This window comes from Coffea arabica, chromosome 1e, assembly GCF_036785885.1.
Source record: "Coffea arabica cultivar ET-39 chromosome 1e, Coffea Arabica ET-39 HiFi, whole genome shotgun sequence".
NCBI classification, from domain to species: Eukaryota; Viridiplantae; Streptophyta; class Magnoliopsida; order Gentianales; family Rubiaceae; genus Coffea; species Coffea arabica.
The window spans coordinates 2,178,426-2,197,801 of NC_092311.1; the positions used below are offsets into that span (position 1 = coordinate 2,178,426).

At 33.7% G+C, this 19,376-nt stretch overlaps 1 protein-coding gene, 1 long non-coding RNA gene and 1 pseudogene across 2 annotated transcripts; all 3 read left to right on the top strand.

The window, feature by feature from the left end:
- Positions 1–766: 766 nt before the first annotated feature.
- LOC140007770 (uncharacterized) lies at positions 767–2,609 on the top strand. Its single transcript, XR_011815178.1, has 3 exons — positions 767–927; positions 1,253–2,321; positions 2,391–2,609. It is a non-coding gene; the product is annotated as an uncharacterized lncRNA (long non-coding RNA).
- Positions 2,610–10,880: 8,271 nt separating this feature from the next.
- Positions 10,881–12,630, top strand: LOC113700454 (7-deoxyloganetin glucosyltransferase-like). Its single transcript, XM_027220911.2, has 2 exons — positions 10,881–11,397; positions 11,618–12,630. The coding sequence occupies exons 1-2, from the start codon at positions 10,881–10,883 to the stop codon at positions 12,544–12,546; spliced, it is 1,446 nt and encodes a 481-aa protein (XP_027076712.1). The 3' UTR covers positions 12,547–12,630.
- Positions 12,631–16,808: 4,178 nt separating this feature from the next.
- On the top strand, positions 16,809–18,206 carry LOC140007038 (7-deoxyloganetin glucosyltransferase-like; annotated as a pseudogene).
- The last annotated feature ends 1,170 nt before the right edge of the window (positions 18,207–19,376 follow it).

The window sequence follows — 19,376 nt, forward strand, 5'->3', positions numbered from 1 at the left end:
TTATCTATAGTTTTTGATGAGCACAGCGTTGAACAAATCGCTGTCCTCATGGTTATAATGCTGAATTGCTGATCTGTTGAGTGCTTGAAGGCATTGTTCCAAAAAAAGAAAGAAAAAAGAAAAAAGAACCATCGGATTGTGTGTAACTTATTGACTCATTTGCACCCATTCACCGATCAATTCAACTCCTGCAAATTCTGCAGAATGGTTGATGGGGTTTAGAAATGTGTGGATATCAAATGGATTGGTGCGTTTCGAATAGGCAAGACCATCCTTCTGATCACAACCTGGTTTTGCCTCGTCTTGGGACAGAAGCAAATATTGGAATGAGATTTTGGACATGGTGGTGGCATCCCACATGTTTGTGCACATGCAGTATCTATACATTTTCTAACTTTCACTAGTTCTTAACAGTTATCAGCGTTAACGGGTATTTCAATTCCATCATGAAAATCTGGACGCTTCTACTATGCACAGATAGAATCTTCTACTTATGATGCACAAAACCAATAGAAAGTTGACAACTCAACAGGGAACCAACTTAATTGATTTTGGCACATCAACGAGGATAGATAACCTGTGTATACAAAAGTGTATGGTAAAGTATCTACAATTTATGAAGGATTGTCTTGTTAAATACAAGAATATAATGGGCATCAATGTAATGCTAAATTCAAGGAACTAAAAATCAAGACACCTAATACAAGTTGTCAAACTTTGATTGATCTAGGGTTACAATAAAGATCCATGGTGGCGGCGGTAAAAAGAGAATGGAAAAAGAAAGCAATGGCACTGCAATGTTGACAAATTTGTTAAAGGGAATCATCTATCAAATGTAGATCATGTGCAATGAAGAAAGCATGAACTCCTAGGAAAGCAAAGAAAAGAAGCAATCTCAGCAAAAGAGGAAACATTTGTGGATAAAATGTAAGTTTCGTAAAAATCGATAAGGATAAAATAGTTGATATTTGATATATTGTTGAATGGATGAAGTAGTTCATATTTGGTGATAGAATAAGGTATTTATCTCTAATTTTTTTGGAAGCTACGGTGAAGAATAAATACCAAATAAAAATATACTTATAATTTTATGCCAAATTTTAGTTGTTATGGAGACTTGGGTCCATCTATCACCCACTTGTAGAAATGTTAATTAATGAGAGGATTCATGATTATCATTAAATTAGTACAGTTGTCTAGGCTATATATTAAAAATAGCAGGCTGTGATAGATTATATTTTTGAAATTTCAGGAAATTGAAAGATGAACCAAACGATGATTGGATGAGTAGAGCAAGCTCAAGGCCAAGAATGTTCACTATTAATTCTTCTTGGTATAAGGGTGGTGAAACTGGCGTTGTTGGAACCAACCCAGAACCTTTTTGTTATGGAAATCACACCACAACAATGGACACAGAAATCAAAATCAAAGAATCACACAATGGGCCCCTTGAGATTGCAAGTAAGTTACAGTACCAACATCTCAACACGTATGGCCAAAGATGTATTGGAAAATTTGAATGATGAACAAAGAAATGCTGTACGGAAAATTAGATTTGGTTCTTTGTTGAATCTTGAAGCTCTTGAAGTGGACATGGATCTATCATCATGGCTGGTGGTTAATTTTAATTGTGAAAGATACACTCTAAATGTTCATGGATGCAACGTCAGAGTAATGCTAGAGGATGTGGAGCACGTGATGGTGTTGTCGTCAAAAGACGTCAACATCGCTGCATTGCAGAACGGCTGGTACATAGGCCCATTGCTTGAAGAGCAACTAGGTATCAAAGTAAAGGATGAAGAAATAATGTTTACTGAGCTTAAAAAGAATTTGTTATTTTCACAAAGTCATAATGTTGATTTTAAGGCGAAGTTTGCATTACTCGTAATTGAAAAAGTATTGGCTCCAAGCAAGGCATGCCCATTGAGCAGGACCTTGATACCATTTCTGCACGAGATAGAATTGTTGAACCAAATGAACTGGACCAAGTATGTTTTAGATGAATTAGTAGCTGGGATTAGACGGAGCAAAATGAATAAAGCTACTTCTGTTGATGGATGTGTTCTTTTTTTGATAGTAAGAACTCAATTAAATGAAAATTACTCTTGCATGAAACATCACAATAGCATTAGATGGAACACTAATATGATTTTTTTCATAACTATGTGCAGGTGTTCTATATAGAGCATTTTACAATATATGGCAATCCCCATATTCCTCTCAATATTCGAGCGATACTGAGACTGCATTTCTGGGGAGAAGATAAACTGAAGAGGAGGATCTATAAATTGAAACAGCTTGGGGTCTTTAATGGAGCCAATGTAAGTGTCAAGATAGTAGTTAATATAAAATTTTAATACCTATTTTTGATTGTCATTATTGTTATATAGGTTGGAGTGATTATTGAAGATTCAGTTTTGATTTCCAAGGCGTCTATGGAGGATAAAAGAAACTCACTTATGGATAAGAGGATGACTGATTTAGAAGAATCCTACAAAGAGTTGAAAGATGGATGTAAAGTGGTTTGTGAGTCAGTGATTGCCTTGTCACGATCATTGGAGTGTGTGCAAGGAGTAATTGTTAGTGAAATAAGAAGGCTAATAGAGAAATTTGATAATGAAAAGTCTTGTGATTATAGAAACAAGACGAAATTAAATATTCTGAATTGTCGAATACCCCCTACGATGATTGAACATTTTTCTGGTGATGCTCAAAGCAATAGGGTACCAATGCCATTATGCGAAGATGACAAGAAGGCATCAATAGATGTAACTTCTTCGATTAAGCCGGCAAGTGTTGAGATAATAGCTAATAAACCAGCTACAGACATGAAAAAGAGAAAGGGTAGCTCATTCTCTACCCAAAAATGCATTAGAAAACCTTTTAGACTTCCAAAAGCTGACTCAGAGGTATCATCTAATAGGTCGGCAAAACTTAGACTTTTAAGTATTGCTCGCCAATGACTTGCATCCAAGCACAAAAGTCCTGGAGCAATAGACAAGAGAACATTAATGAAGAAGAAGGTTGGTCAGAAGCAAAAACATAAGGTATTATCATTTGTTAGAGCATTATTTACATTAATGAGTTGTGATTTTTCTAAATCATCATATTGACTAATAATTACATTTGTTGCAATGACTTGAACATGAGGAAACCCATTGATAGATGCCTAGGCCTCATTCTTGATCAGCCAATTGACATTGTAAGTCAATATTTAAAGACGTTGACAACATGAGAGCTTTCTGCCTCACTAAACTAACCCAATTAGTTTAACCATGACCCTAAACATATGGCAACATGGTAATCCTAGCGTCTCCATTTGTTTACACGAATACTGCATAACTTGTGACTCCCGATTGTATAGGACTCTCCATCGTCTATTTGAATAGGTATGAGCAATGAAGTGGATGCACAGGACTCCATCATCCATCATGTTGTACCTAAAATACATATCTTGGCTCTTCATTTCTTTTCTAACCTTTATAAATATGCGTCTTGTAGAGATTTCTGTAGAATGCCTCTCTAAGTAATGCATATCAGTATTGGGTAAGAGAGAGGTGTGCTCTATCTCCGCGTCCAATCTCGCCTCCTCATGTTAAAGCCATGCCATTGCTAGGTCAAATGCCCTAACTGACTCAAATAGTCTTTGCTCTTTGTGTAGGTATATCTTTAAAACATCGTTCATCTTCTCTAAATGTTGTGTGCTCCTCATGCCATCAAAAAAGTTTCCTCAGAGATATGCTAATACCCATCTTTCCCTTTTCTTGTAGATGTACTTAATCCAATCGTGATTCTGGAGATTGCATAAGGTGACTAAAAACTGGTCAATAGAGCAGTTTCTATACATGCAATTTTTGAACCCTTCCCTAAACTCCTCATTAGCAATATTGAGATGAGATTTTGCTATATGTGCCATGAACAAAGGCGATGCTTTGCATTCGGGAAGAACCTCTTGATTGCTTTCCTCATCTGAGGTGCCCATCCGTCACAACTGATAATGGTTGTTTGCCATCCATTACCTCAAGAAAGTTGTTAAGGATCCATTCATATGTTTCAACTTCCTTGTCAGGAACAGTAGAGCATGCAAAAACAGACGTGCAAAAATGATTATTAATGCCACACATCACAACCACTGGATGCGCATATCTATTTGTGGTGAAGGTACTATAAAAAACTATGACATCACCATAATATTTGTAGTCCTCCCTAGATCGAGAATCTGACCAAAACAATCTCCCCAACCGGCCATCATAGGTAACAGTAAAGTTAAAGTACACTTCAAGGTCAGCATCCTTCTTTGCAAATAGATATGCAATTGCATCATCTGCATCCCTATCTGCAATTTCCTCCATCCGACCTGCATTCATTCTATTATATAGATCCTTCATAGTAAATGGGACGTTTTGATATCCACCACATTGTAGAACAAATAGTTTCATAATTTGGCTAGTCTTCATGCCTACACGACGTAGTGTGTGTGTCAGTATCGGAGACCTTGCGGTGACATTTCAAGAATATCGTGGTACTTGGGCATGCTAATTTGTGGGTATGAAGCCTCAAAAATTCGCTAACAACATATTTATCTTCCTCGAGTGCGTATCTATTCTTGAGAGTTGCTTGACAGTCAACTCTAGTATTTGGCCGAGGTTCCCTTCGTTTGTCCTCTCTATTCATGTGTTTTGGATCTCTCTGACCTTCTCGACTGCATACCCATTGCCTATAACGCACCCTTTCATTGTCATCTGCAAATTTATAGCCCTTTTGAACACTGAAACCTGTTGCCCTAGCAAATAATAGATAAAAAGTCTTTGCTTCTTCCATGGTGTCAAACATCATGGACATCACATCATTATCATCCAGGGTTGCATGGTTGATGGATACATTGCCTCCTCGTTGATTGCCATTCTTACCCAGCTGCTCTCCTCAGATAGACAAGTCATTACCTTCAATGTGGTAGTATTCTGATGGTGGCATAAGGTTGGTATCCAATATCAAAAAATTTTGCTGATAATACTCAACGGGTCTCTTTCCTTTGGGATCATCCGTCTCCATTGCCTTTGGAACGTTGATCTCAAATCCTAAACTAGAATAAAAATAACAATATTTTAGCCTGTGATAGCGATATCTGCCTCCACATGCATGCTCAATGTTAGTCAGAAAACAAATTTCCTGGTCATCCAAATAACCAATGGGCATTTTTTTTCCTTACTTTTTTGGCCCATTACCATATTGCTTCAACTCTCCAAAGCCCAAGTAAGCCCAATATTATTTTATATATCACAGAAAATAATAAAATAATATACCTACTACTAGAATTATTCAATGTACTTAGTCAACTTCAAATTCTAAATTCTCTAGCTCATGTTACATACAAGAACTAGAGAATGCACACAAAAAAAAAATTAAAATCAACTAAGTATGCTATTATTTTATATATCGTGCAAAGGTGGACTTGACTTAACCCATTGCTCCAGTTTTCAAAATATACTATTGACTTCTTGTAATTGGCTTCAAATACTAAATTAAAAAAAAACTCAACACTATGTTACATAAAACAAGGTATGGATGCACAAAAAAAAGACATTTGCTTGTTACCTTTCTTTAGACTGTTCCACGGTACATCTACCGATTCCTTTGCCAATCCTTTACTACAGGCGTTGATCTCACATTCATAGCCCCCTCCCCCCAACACTTGCCTTCTTCCTAGTAACAACTACAATTTATAATGGGGATTCAATGTCACTGCACCTAGTTGTTGGGCTTTTTTCACTCCCTTATTAACTCATGGTCTTTAAAAATTTATTTACTACCAGCTTTAATATAGACAAGTAACCAATTCTAGCACGAAATCCCTACTTTTCCCATTTTGGGACAATCATTTATTTCGAACTTTCCTTTACACATAAATTTTCATCTTTTGCCCTCTGACCGAATTTATATATCATTCATTCACATTTACTTTATCGTGCATATTTTGGAATGGAGATAGGAAGACTTTAAACTTTTTGAACATTACACAGCACAATTTTATTTATTACACTATTTACTACCTGCTTTATAATCGGCTTAATTATCTCCATACACGCCTCATCCCTATTTGAAAAATTCATTCATAATGCCTTTTGGTCTTGATATTACATTTCACCATTGTGCTTTTTGCCAAAATTTATTGCACTTCTAGCTTACATTTACTCATATTCATATATGTTTTTGGATTGTGCAAAGCTATATATTTCTAGAATTTTGTGCGATTACATTGATTTCAATTTTCAAAATTTGAATGATTAACACAATTATGAGCACCACCTCATAGTTTTCCAAGATGCTTAACATACAATGAAACCATGTTAATTTTTTTTCTAGACATAATAAATTTTATTTCACATCTACTTCTACTCTATACCAAGAGAAAGGGGTAGACTCAAGAGAGTCAATGGGGAATTTGGAGGGGGCTGAACGATTCACCACCCAACCAGACGAGGGCCTTTATACTCATTAGTGAAATTATAATTAGCATTATACTCCTATAAGTAGCAATATTAAATTGGACACCAAAAACTCTCTAATTATAATTGGCATTGTACTCCTATAATTATGGTTCTACAAGATATATGACAATCACAGTTCATTTCATAGCTTTGAAATCAGAATTGATATTATAGATGAGTAATCACAAATATAATTGAAAATTTTATTTTAAAAACAAAACTAAATTTGTCGGTGCCTAATTATAAACATAATTGACATAGAGGACTTGAATATATGTTTGAGGGAGAACATAAATTGTTCTTTTGAATATGAGCAAAAATTGTAATTGACATAGTGAACTTGAAATTGAAAGAGAGATTGGATATGTTCAATACATGTGTTAAGATAAGATGTTGTCACTCAATCAAAAGTTGAGATTAAAATCGATGATAATTAACGAATATAAGTTTAATTTCGTTTACAATAAAGATCAAACAATTGTAATAGTCTTAATTAAATTAGAATCGAAAAACTGCTATTGCAAAATGTAAATTAGACTCCAGATTGACTTTCAATACTGGCTTAAAAGTCATTATGTCAACTATATAATTATGTTTGTGAATCAAATTCACTATGTTAATTATGATTGTGATTAATTATCCACAACCACAAATTTTGATTTCTTCAAATAATGTGTTAATTATGTTTACAATTACTCATCTAAAATTTTGATTCCTATTGAAGCGAAAGGGGTCAATTATGTATATATTCACTCATTTGCATCAACTAACAGTTTAGTTTAAATCAACATAACTCTTTCTTTAAGTAAACATTTACCGCTTAATAATTTTGATTTATGATCATATGCATGGTTTATATATAAAATTTCGGTTCCTTTTTTTTTTTAACAAATTTAATCCTATTGTTTCTACTCTTCCCACTATTTTTTACTTCTCTTTGTGCCAATTTAACGAAGGGTTCATTCTTCAACTTTATGTTTATCTGCCTTCATAACATGCTTCAATAATATTGGAGGTGATAATCCTTTTAGTTGGACCAAATCTTGAATTGTGTTGAATGCGTACACTCAATAGTAACAGGTATCAAAGTCTGAATACGCCACTTATTATATTTGTTTATATCAGAGTTTTGTTTTATATTTTGTCCGGATCAGTGTCCAAAGCATGTCCATTTTTTAGTTCAACAAATCTTTTTTTTCAAATAATAAGGTTGAAGATATATACGGTATCTTATTTTACAACTGCAAGAAACTTTCAGAGTCGAGCGGTGTTATTGATAATTGCCTTTTCCATGTAAGATGATTGTAGCTTTCAAGATTCCACGTTATTTTGTTCCAATTCATATAAAATATGTATGAATTCTTACCGTAATTTGTTGTAAGACAATTGTAGCTTTCGAATTTCCAAGTTATTTTCTTCCAGTTCATATGATAAAGTGGATATGATTTGATAATAGTATTTATAGATATTACACCCAAAAAAAAAAGATTGAGAGTAGAGATCTAATGGTCAATTCATGCAAACCTTCTAAAGATATTTGCAAGTTGAGACAACTAACCTCCCCTGTGATTTGAAAAATTACACTGACCTCCCCTGATGTTACTAATCCTTTGCAAATCCAGTCCAAACGATTAAAATATTGTTTTAGGGAGTGAAATTAAAAGTTTTTATCAAATTTGTCCTTTGTATTACATGTCCAATGAATGACAAAGTACTACAAATCAATTAATAATTAATAAACTTTAAGAGGTATAGTTTATTGGCAAATACGCATTACCTATTTAAAGTACTGACTCTTTATGGGTATTTTACTTTCAAACATTTAATTTAATACAAATATTTACGCTCAAATACAGATTTGTATTTACTTTCAAATATTTAATTTTTGTTAAATACAAAAACTACCAATCTCTGTTCCGTAAAAATATTAATATAACACTTTTTCAATTTTAGTTATAAACATTTATGTATTTAACATAAATTAAATGATTCAAAATAAAATGCCCATAAAGAGCCAATACTTTATGAGTCATTTCTTTTTTAAAAAAAATATTTAATTTATATTAAATAAATAACCTATCGATTTCCTTTTTACAAGAATATTACTGTAACACATTTTGAATTTTACTTACAAACATTGATATGTTTATTATAAATTAAATGTTTGAAAGTAAAATACTTGTAAAAAGCCAGTTATTTAAATAAGTAATGCGTGTTTGCCCATAAAGAATCGGTAACTATTTAAAGTATCGGTTCTTTACGGGTATTTTACTTTCAAACATTTAATTTAATACAAATATTTACGCTCAAATACATATTTGTATTTACTTTCACATATTTAATTTTTGTTAAATACAAAACCTACCAATCTCTCTTCCGTAAAAATATTAATATAACACTTTTTCAATTTTAGTTATAAATATTTATGTATTTAACATAAATTAAATGATTCATAATAAAATATACATAAAAAACGAATACTTTACTCATGTAATGGATGAAATCATAAAAAATTAATACTTTATTGGCCATTTTTTTTTAAATATTTAATTTATATTAAATAAATAACCTACCGATTTCCTTTTTGCAAGAATATTACTGTAACACTTTTTGAATTTTACTTATAAATATTGATATATTTATCATAAATTAAATGTTTGAAAGTAAAATACCCGTAAAGAGCCGGTACTTTAAATAGGTAATGCGTATTTGCCTATAAACTATACTTCTCAAAATTTATTAATTGTTAATTGATTTGTAGTATTTTGTCATTCATTGGACATGTAGTACAAAGGACAAATTTGGTAAAAACTTCTAATTTTACTCCCTAAAACAATATTTTAATAGTTTGGACTGAATTTGCAAAGGATTAGTAACCTCAGGGGAGGTTAGTGTAATTTTTCAAACTATAGGGGAGGTCAGTGCAAATGTCAGAAACCTCAGGGGAGGTTTCTGCAATTATCCCATTTCAATAAGAAGATAGTAGATATTTGCAATTTCAACGGATTGCGTACACTATAGCCACTTTGCGTGTCAATCCAAAATATGCTTATTTCTGTCTCTATTGAGAGCACCACTATCAAATTCAACTTTCTCGCCTTAGAAATTCAAACTCTGTAAAATTCTTCCTTTTCAGAAATGGACATTAGTCAGTTTATCAATGACTTTGACAATTAACCCCCAATAGCTTTGCAATAACTCTGACAAAAATACATAAATAGGGCAGGCTGCTAAGAGTACGTAAATTAATTTAGAGTAATGATGTCTTTTTTTTTTTATAAAGTGAAAGATTTTGAATTCAGACCTTTCCTCGAAGTGACAAAATACATATTAACCTAAGAGATTTTGTTTTAAGGATGAAGCTCGAACATTGATAAAGTAATAAAAGGTTTTCTCTGTCATGATCACTTAAACTATGTGTGACAAATCAACTTTTGGTTTTGGATTCTTAATTGTATTGGTCAACATGCATGCAAGTCTGGAAATGAGAAAGCATGTCATGTCACTTGGACTCAAATTCACGTTCACATCAATAACCCTTCTTGTCACGGATCAGATCTGCAATAATTCGATGTCATTTACGTCTTCATCCTAAGATTTTTTTTTGCCATTGTGTGATCCGTGTAGGTAGGATATCCTAAGATTTCGTCCCTGCATAGGATGAAATTAATTTTCCAGCGGTTGAGAGATTGGACTTTATTGTGGGTAAATTACAGTCTACTCGTATAATATAATAGCTTTATATATTATCACACGATCTTCTGATGTTTCAAAATATATATACAAAATTTCTTTGTAATTTTATGTGGGGTGACAAAAATGAAAGCAACTCAAGCTATAGCAATTGACCTAGACCGTTTCAAAACCCCTTTTCTAAGATTACATTATCCACTTAACTGCTCTGTTGCTTTGGATATATTTACATAATATCCCTAAAAAATTATGTAAATTGGTTATCCCTAATCATGTTTAGTATCTACATAAAGACAATACTAGCATTTCAACTAGGGATATTACGGAAGCTACTTTTCTTCAAATCTTCACTGATAAATTAAACTACATGGGTTATGTGAATACTTTAAAATGTTTGGGGAGAAATGAACAATAGACAAAATCACAGGGGGATTTGCAGTAATTCACCCAAATTCAAGTTGGAGCCGTACTATACTGTGTGGTTGGCTTTGCCATGTCGACAAGGGGCAGAATACCATTTTGTTTCCCAATGGTTTTGCTTCATTTCGTTGATTATTACGTATGCTAAATTTGGCTTTTTCAATTTTCACAAATTGCTCCGGCCGCTATAAATTTGGATAGATAGCCGCGGGCTTAAGCTTAAGCATCACAACTCATTCCAACAACAAAAGAAAGTGAAGGGGAAAAAAAACACAAGCAATGGTTTCCATTTCGCTGCCAGAAAAGCCTCATGCTGTTTGTATTCCATATCCAGCACAGGGTCACATAAACCCTATGCTGAAACTAGCCAAGCTCCTTCATCATAAAGGGTTTCATATAACCTTTGTTAACACAGAATTCAACCACAAACGTTTGCTAAAGTCTAGAGGTCCTGATGCCCTCAATGGCTTGCCTGATTTCCAATTTAAAGCCATTCCTGATGGGCTTCCTCCTTCTGATGTTGATGCCACCCAAGACGTCCCCTCCCTTTGTGAATCCACCACTACTCATTGCTTAGGTCCATTTAGAGATCTCCTTGCAGAACTTAATGATCCCTCTTCATCACAAGTGCCCCCTGTTTCTTGCATAGTTTCTGATGGAGCCATGAGCTTTACTCTTGAAGCTGCCGCAGAACTAGGCGTCCCAGAAATATTGTTTTGGACTCCTAGTGCATGTGGATTCTTGGGTTATATGCACTATGCTGAGCTCATAGAAAAGGGTCTCATACCACTCAAAGGTACTCTTCAGGCCCAAGAACTTTTTGTGGTATTTCTCCTTTGAGCTCTCGTCAGAGAGACTTTTAGCACTAGTTGGATTTCTGAACTTCTGCACTGCGAAATAGATAAAATATAACCCCCTTGGCAACTAGCTTGATGGCATTTAAGATATTAATAATTACTGTATCTTCTTTTTTATTTTTTAATCGAGTTAAACTTGTGAATCCTTGTCAATTACAGATGCAAGTTATTTGTCAAATGGATACCTTGAGCAAGCTTTGGATTGGATTCCCGGGATGAAAGATATACGTCTGAGAGATCTTCCAAGTTTCTTAAGAACTACAAATCCGGATGACTACATTGTAAAGTTCGTACTGCAAGAGACTGAGAGAGCCAAGAAGGCTTTAGCTATTATTTTGAACACATTTGAGGAGCTGGAAGAGGATGTTATAAATGCTCTGTCTGCCATCCTTCCTCCCATCTACGCCATTGGGCCTCTACAGCTTCTCCAGAAAGAGGTAAAAGATGAGAGGTTATCAGTTGTGGGGTCAAATCTTTGGAAAGAAGAGCCCGAGTGCCTAGAATGGCTTGATTCAAAGGATCCCAATTCTGTTGTCTATGTAAACTTTGGAAGCGTCACTGTTATGACTCCTGACCAGCTTGTGGAGTTTGCATGGGGACTTGCAAATAGTAAACAAACATTTTTGTGGATCATTAGGCCTGATCTTGTCTCTGGCGCCTCTGCAATTCTTCCTCCTGAATTTTTGGAGGAAACTAAAGATAGAGGCCTACTAGCAAGCTGGTGCCCTCAGGAACAAGTTCTCAGCCATCCTGCCATTGGAGGATTCTTAACTCATAGCGGATGGAATTCAACTCTCGAGAGTATCTGTAGTGGGGTGCCCATGATTTGTTGGCCGTTTTTCGCCGAACAACAAACCAATTGCTGGTTCTGCTGCACCAAGTGGGGCAATGGATTGGAGATAGACAATAATGTTAAGAGGGACGAAGTTGAGAGCCTTGTGACTGAGTTGATGGTTAGAGAAAAGGGAAAGGACATGAAGAAAAAAGCCTTGGAGTGGAAGAACAAGGCTGAAGAAGCAGCTAAAAGTTCGGGTGGTTCTTCTTACTCGAATCTGGATAAGGTGGTTCAAGTGCTTCTCACCAAGTAAAATCAGAATAGCATATTTATGTAATGAATTTCTTTCAATTCTATAAATAAATTATCTCTATTTACGGAGGTTACAATCCTTCAATGTTCTTTTGTGCTTATCTTTTTCCTAGAAAGTTAATATTGATTACGAAGTCCCATCTAGCCAGCTACGCAAACCTTTGGAATATATTGAGGTCCCTGTCTGCATTACTAAATGCAAAATACTGCAATTTGGCATGGCATACCGTGATAGCAAACATTTGATCAGGTCCTCGAGTCCAAGAACTACGCACAGATTATGTGAAGTTAAAGATTTTTTTTTATTATTGAATACATGAATTCATTAACATTTTTTTTTATTGGATATATGAATTCATAAAAAATAAAAAAATAGTTGCAATATCAAGTTATACACTAGTTACAGACCAAAAAATCATGAACCTAACTTATTTCGGATATGGTGCTCTTCAATATTGAATTCATTTATAAAGTGCAGAGAGTTTAATTATAGCAAATTCCCACTACTCTCAACATTTTTTTTATTGCTAAAATGGAAGAGTTTGAATTCAAAATTTTTCATTTACACTCTCTCCTTTGAACCATCTAACCTATTCCTACCTCGGTTACTAGCTCTTAACTTATTAATAAAACTGCAGGTTGTAATGGTGAATGTCAAATTCTAACCCTTTTTAATTTTTTTTTTCTTTTTTTTATTTGAGAAAAAAGGAAGGCCTCGTTCTCATGGATTTTTTTTTAATAAGTAAAAGGTTTTAAATTCAAATCTCCTAATTTTACCAGCCAATCCAACATTTTCCTAACATTGATAGGCGATGGCTAAGGATACTATCGAGCCGAGTCGAGCTCGAGCTCAAGCTCGAACGAGTAAATAAATTTGGATTCGAGATCGACTCGATAAAATAAAATTAAACTCGAGCTCAACTCGTTTGATTTCGAGTAAATATCAAACCCGATCTACTCGAACTCGAGATCGAGTTTTGAACTAAACCTATAAATTTTTTTGCAAAATATATAATATAAATATAATATGAATATAATATAAAAATTCGATTAAACTCGTCAAGCACTCGAATATTTATTTTTAAAACTCGAACTCGACTCGTTGAATGTAACGAAGAGCTCGAGCCAAACTTTTGATCAAGCCGCTCGCAAGCGACTCGCGAGCGGGTTTGACTTGATTGCACCTCTAGCGATGGCAATGATTGAATGCAGAAATTATAGGAGTGGTTTGGAATATATGGTCAACATCCAACAATTAAATGTTCGCGTCCATGCTTACTTCTTGCAGGCATTTTATAGTTTATTATACGACCACAATACTAAGGTCAACAATCAACGCCCGCACCCAACCCTCCGATAAGCCCGCAATCCTATCAGTCCGTGCTTACATCTGCGTTTTTTACTCTATTGTTTTCTCCTCCATTATTAAGGAAGTGATTATGCTCACCTTTTTTGTCATACATTATGTGGGACCCTTTATTGAAAAAAAAGGAAAAAACAATACAGTCTTCTGAGCCTACAAATGTTTTTACGCAATAATCGCTCTAATATTAAATTACAATTTGAATAAAATAATTTAGTTCATAATGCGTTACATGATGGTGTAATGTAATCTTAAACCTATTTGTCAATAACTGACAGAAGATATTTATGTCATATCCATATACAGAATTTATAATATAAAAAGTTAATTACATGCAATTCATTTTCGATAATAAGTAAGTATTAATTTTTTATGTACTTGCAAGTGAGGGTAAAAATGTTAAAAGTAGAATATTTGAGTTCCAGCTATTATTGACTATGAAGTCATCCAATTTTTAATCTTTAAAAAAAAAAGAAACTCTTTCACTAGTTTGAGTGCACATCTCTTCATGGTAATACATTTAAAATATAGTAAATTTTTATACATTGTCAATGTAAAAATTTTTTACACTAACAAATTTAGATCATTCCATATAATATGAATTTAAATTTGAAATTCAAATAATATATATGTGGCATATATTAATGGCTGCTAGTGTAAAAAGGTTATCGCACTGTTAGTGCATAAAAAGTTACTTCTTCAAAATAACAGACCAAAAAAAACTAGTACTCCATTTGGATTAGCTGTTTTTGGGGTATTTTTGAAAAATTTTGCTGTAGCAGAGTTTTTAGATTATATTTTGGGATATTTTTAGAAAATATTTTGGGATATTTAAGAGTAGAAGAGTTTCTAGAATATATTTTGAGATATTTTTTAAAATTTTAAAAAAATTTAAACTAATTTTTAGATTACCTTTTAGAGTACTTTTTAAAAAAATTTATTGTATATGAAAAATTAGTTTTTGAAGAACACTCCCATCCAAACAGAATATAGATTTTTTAATGTATTTCGAGAACCATGACAACTGTATATAAGTAAAAGTCAACATCTCAAACAATTTTCTATATATAGATAAACATAGATACACATACATACTAGCTTAACATGCTAATAGCCTAATACGTCAATGGAAGATTTTAATCTCAAACGTTTAAACATGTGTTTACCTGTAACAATAAAATTGAGGCCATATGCTCCTTACCCAAATACAAGTTGAAGCCTCATAAACACCAAATTTGTTGGAAAATGAAAATAAGCATTTGGATATTAGTAATTTTTTGATTACTTAGTATTCAATGTTTCGGGTCGAGAACAAAAATAGTAGAGAGGTAAAAAAGAAAACTCCCTTTAGGAAATCACTTGTATTGTGCTCTTGTCTCTTGATAATTTTTCCTTGGGAATCACTTACAATGCTCCCTTGCTAATGTTTTCTTAAATTTTGGAATAAATCTATAGCATTTTTGTGATGCAATATATCTGCTCGTCCCATAAGTGTAACTCAACTACAGGTACATGATAAGCTGCATCATCGAAGGTCATGGATTCAAATCATCACGAAAATAAGTGAAAAATTAATATTGATCCTCTTTATAGAAAAAAAGCTAAGTAATTAGGAATTTTGAGATCCCTTGTTCAATTCATAAATAATTTTCTTTCTCCTTCCTTTTATAAAGTCCAAAAAAGAAAAGGAAGACTTAGCTCCATGCTAACAATTAAGTCGTTCTTTTTCGTGTCTTTTCGAGGGGTCCGAAGAAAGTTGCAATTAATAGGATTTCCCTAATCCTTCTTTCCTGAAAGAAAAAGCATGAAATTCTTTTTCCAAAATGAAAGCCTTTCTTTATTTTCTTTACTTGGTGTACCTACTTGAACCGGATGAAAGGAAATTTTCATGTTCGATTTTGAAGGGGGAGATCCGATAGGATCATGTCTCCAATTTTCTTTTGCTAGGCCCATAACTTAAAAACCCACTTTTTTGCTATCACGAGATTCATTCGAATATTAGATCCAATTTTGAAAATACAACATTCCATTTCACTGCCCAAGGCTTTGATTTTCGAACATGTACAAAAATGCTTTAGTTGGGCCTTGACTTTGCCACCGTGGTCCATATGCATGATGTTAACACAAAATAATTAGTCTTAAATTTACCACTGTTTGTTGTCCAAATATACTGATCTTGTTCTCAATTGATTTTTAATACCCGATTTTTAGATTTTGATTAAAAAAACTATTTTATAGGAAAGCTGAAAATCCGAAGCATCTAAAATCATCTTTTACATAATGATAATTAGCACAGAACAAGGCCATTATTTGAAAGCTAATATTTGCAATTACATTGATGTTTATAATCATAAGAATACACAAAAAATTAAAAAGAAAAACAAGTTGGTGTGAAGAAAAGCTAAATAAACCAAAATTTTTATGATTCATAATCTCAAAGAGGCCAAGTGTACTTATCTATTGAGTGCCCGATCAAGGGATAATTAAAAGCAAAAAATAAAATAGGAAAAAAATTTTGAGAACGAAAACTTTTTTAGAGGCAAATTCCATGCACGGAATCAGAATGCTACCCCGTTATATTAGTAAAACAATAAATGAACTACAAAAATTTCTTTTTTTTTAAATTTTAATGTAAATGAAAAAAATTCAAATTCGAAATCTTTCAAACCACTCAATTCATCTCTCTTCCCAAATGAAATACAAAAATTTCGAGGGGTCAAACCTAACCTCAAGAACAAACAAGAAAAAGGTACACTTGAAAACAAGAGGTTAACAAAGTTAAACCGTTGCAAAAATGTCCAAGTGTCAACTCAATCCCCAAAACTATTTAGAAAAAACTAATGAAGCCTCTATAGAAAGGGAGGAAAAAAAAACACATTTGTAAGGCCTGGCAGCGTAACATGAGGGCATCTGCTGAAGAGCTTATCTTTGGACCGCCAGTGCATGTTCCTACTTGGCATACTTCCACTTTTCACAACTTATTGACAAGGGTATCACGCCACTCAAAGGTAATGATAAATTCAAAATTCAAGTTCAAAATTATTCATACTCTTGTTTTTTTTTTTTGTTTGGGAACTTTACTTAATTCAAATTTTTACTGCTTTCTAAAGTGTGTTGGACTGTTTTAGTGCCTGAGGCGGATGCAGAGCTTCTTGATTTTATATCATTTACTTTCACATCCTAAGACGAGTGTATTGTGTAAATAGAATTTTTAATATTTTCAAGAGAAGGATAAAATTCTTTTTCTTTTTCTTTTTTGAACTTCTGCAATTTTGATGAAACTAAATCACTATGTTACGTTTTGCAGATGCTAGTTACTTGACAAATGGGTATCTTGATACAATTCTTGAATGAATCATTCCCGGAAAGGAAGATATTCGCTTGACAGATCTTCCAAGTTTCCTAAGGACCACAAATCCAGATGACTTTATGATAAAATTCATCCTACAAGAAACTGAGAGTGCTCAAAGGGCTTCCGCTATTATTTTAAATACTTTTGAAGAATTGAAGCATGATGTAATAAGTTCTCTTCCAGCTTATCTTCCCCCAATCTATCCCATTGGGCCACTACATGTCCTCGAGAATCAGGTTGATGATAAGAGTACTCCAGAGGTGCTGGGATCAAATATTTGGAAGGAAGAACCAGAATGTCTTGAATGGCTTGATTCAAAGGAACCAAACTCCGTGGTTTATGTGAACTTTGGAAGCATTACTGTAGTGGCACCTGAGCAACTAGTTGAATTTGCATGGGGACTCGCTAACAGCAAACAAACTTTTTTATGGATCATAAGAGATCTCGTCAAGGGCGATCTAGCTATTCTTCCTGACGAACTTGTGGAAGAAACCAAACATGGAGGCTTGTTTGCAAGTTGGTGCAATCAAGGGAAAGTTCTTAGCCACTCGTCTGTGGGAGGATTCTTAACTCATAGTGGATGGAACTCCACAATTGACAGTATTAGCAGTGGGGTGCCTATGATATGTTGGCCATTTTTCGGTGATCAACAAACCAATTGCTGGTTTTGCTGCACCAAGTGGGGCATTGGAATGGAGATAGATAAATATTAGACAATAATGTTAAGAGGGATGAATTTGAAAGTCATGTTATAGAGTTAATGGCTGGAGAGAAAGGCAAGGAGATGAAGAAAAAAGCCATGGAGTGGAAAAAATTGGCAGAAGATGCTGCTTCTCGTTCTAATGGTTCTTCTTCCAGAAATTTTGAGAATTTGATCAGTCAACTGCAACAATCCAAGACATTACTAGACATGTTGGAATGCAACCACGATAATGTTAATAATTGAGGACTTGGTTAATGTAGTAATTTTCATCATTGAGGGGTGATTTCTAGGAGTCAAAAAGCATCCAATAACGCCACGGAATTTGAGAATTCAACATGTTCCATTGTACTGTCAGCCTCTCGGATTGTTTGTTTTTTATGTAACTTTCTTGAATTCTTGATCGAAAACTTGTCGTTTTCTGTTTGATGATTTCTTAAAGGTGTAGTTGCAGTAGAAGTATACTTTACGAATTGGAAAATTTGTTGGAAATGGACTTCGTCAAACAGGTTCAACGGTCCCTTGTGGATTATAACTATAAATTTTGATTTATTTTAATTCAAAAGTTGAAAATGTTTTTTTTTTTTTTTGAGATATGATACTCGAGATATCAAGGATTTCATTTTCTGACTTTTCAAATTTTCTGAACAGTTTTGACATTTCCAAAATTTTAAAAACAAAACCGGTCTTCCACTATTCCCAAATCTAAACAATGCTATAGCGATAAATTGAAACTACAAGAATGTACTTGATGTGAATTGTGGAATCTAAAGCTTGAGGGTACCAACAGAATAGTATAGATGTATATTCTTGCTCTAAGTTTTTTCCTTTTTTTTTCGAGCCCTCTAACTTAGTGTTTCTGAAATCAACTTGGTAAAAAGTTTTCGCTATTGAGGGCAAACGCTGCTTAAGCAAAATATGATCGGATCCATTTGCCATATACTTTTGTATTGTCACGTGAAATCTTCAGCGCGGCTTTTCAGTGGCAACTTAGTGCCAATTTCTATATTTATGTCAAGTGTCATGTGCTATTTATTCTCACCTAAAAAGTGGGGCTGACAATGAATTTAACATCGGATAGTAATCAAGAGGATCTCAATTGATGTACTGTGGCTATATTTTAGAAAGCAAACTTGTTGGACATGCATTTTCGCTTTTTAGGATTAATTTCACAGGTATCTACTAACGAGTAAAATGAAAATCAAACCATTGAATCATTTTCTCTTTTTTTTTTGAGCAACTTTTAACTTTCAATTAATCAAGCATGAAATAGTATACACAATTATACTGGAATGGTACGTACATTCCAATTGCATCATTATCTCACTAAACTTAATACAAAACGTCATTACCTAAACTATATACACCAGCTAAAACAACTATGTGGCAGCCCAAGTTCGAAAGCTGGCTCCCAAT

Bases quoted from the DNA above. Each gene is read 5' to 3' on its own strand.
- LOC113700454 (XM_027220911.2), top strand. From the start codon at position 10,881: ATGGTTTCCATTTCGCTGCCAGAAAAGCCTCATGCTGTTTGTATTCCA. The intron at 11,398-11,617 runs GTACTCTTCAGG...TGTCAATTACAG, and splicing joins GGGTCTCATACCACTCAAAG to ATGCAAGTTATTTGTCAAAT.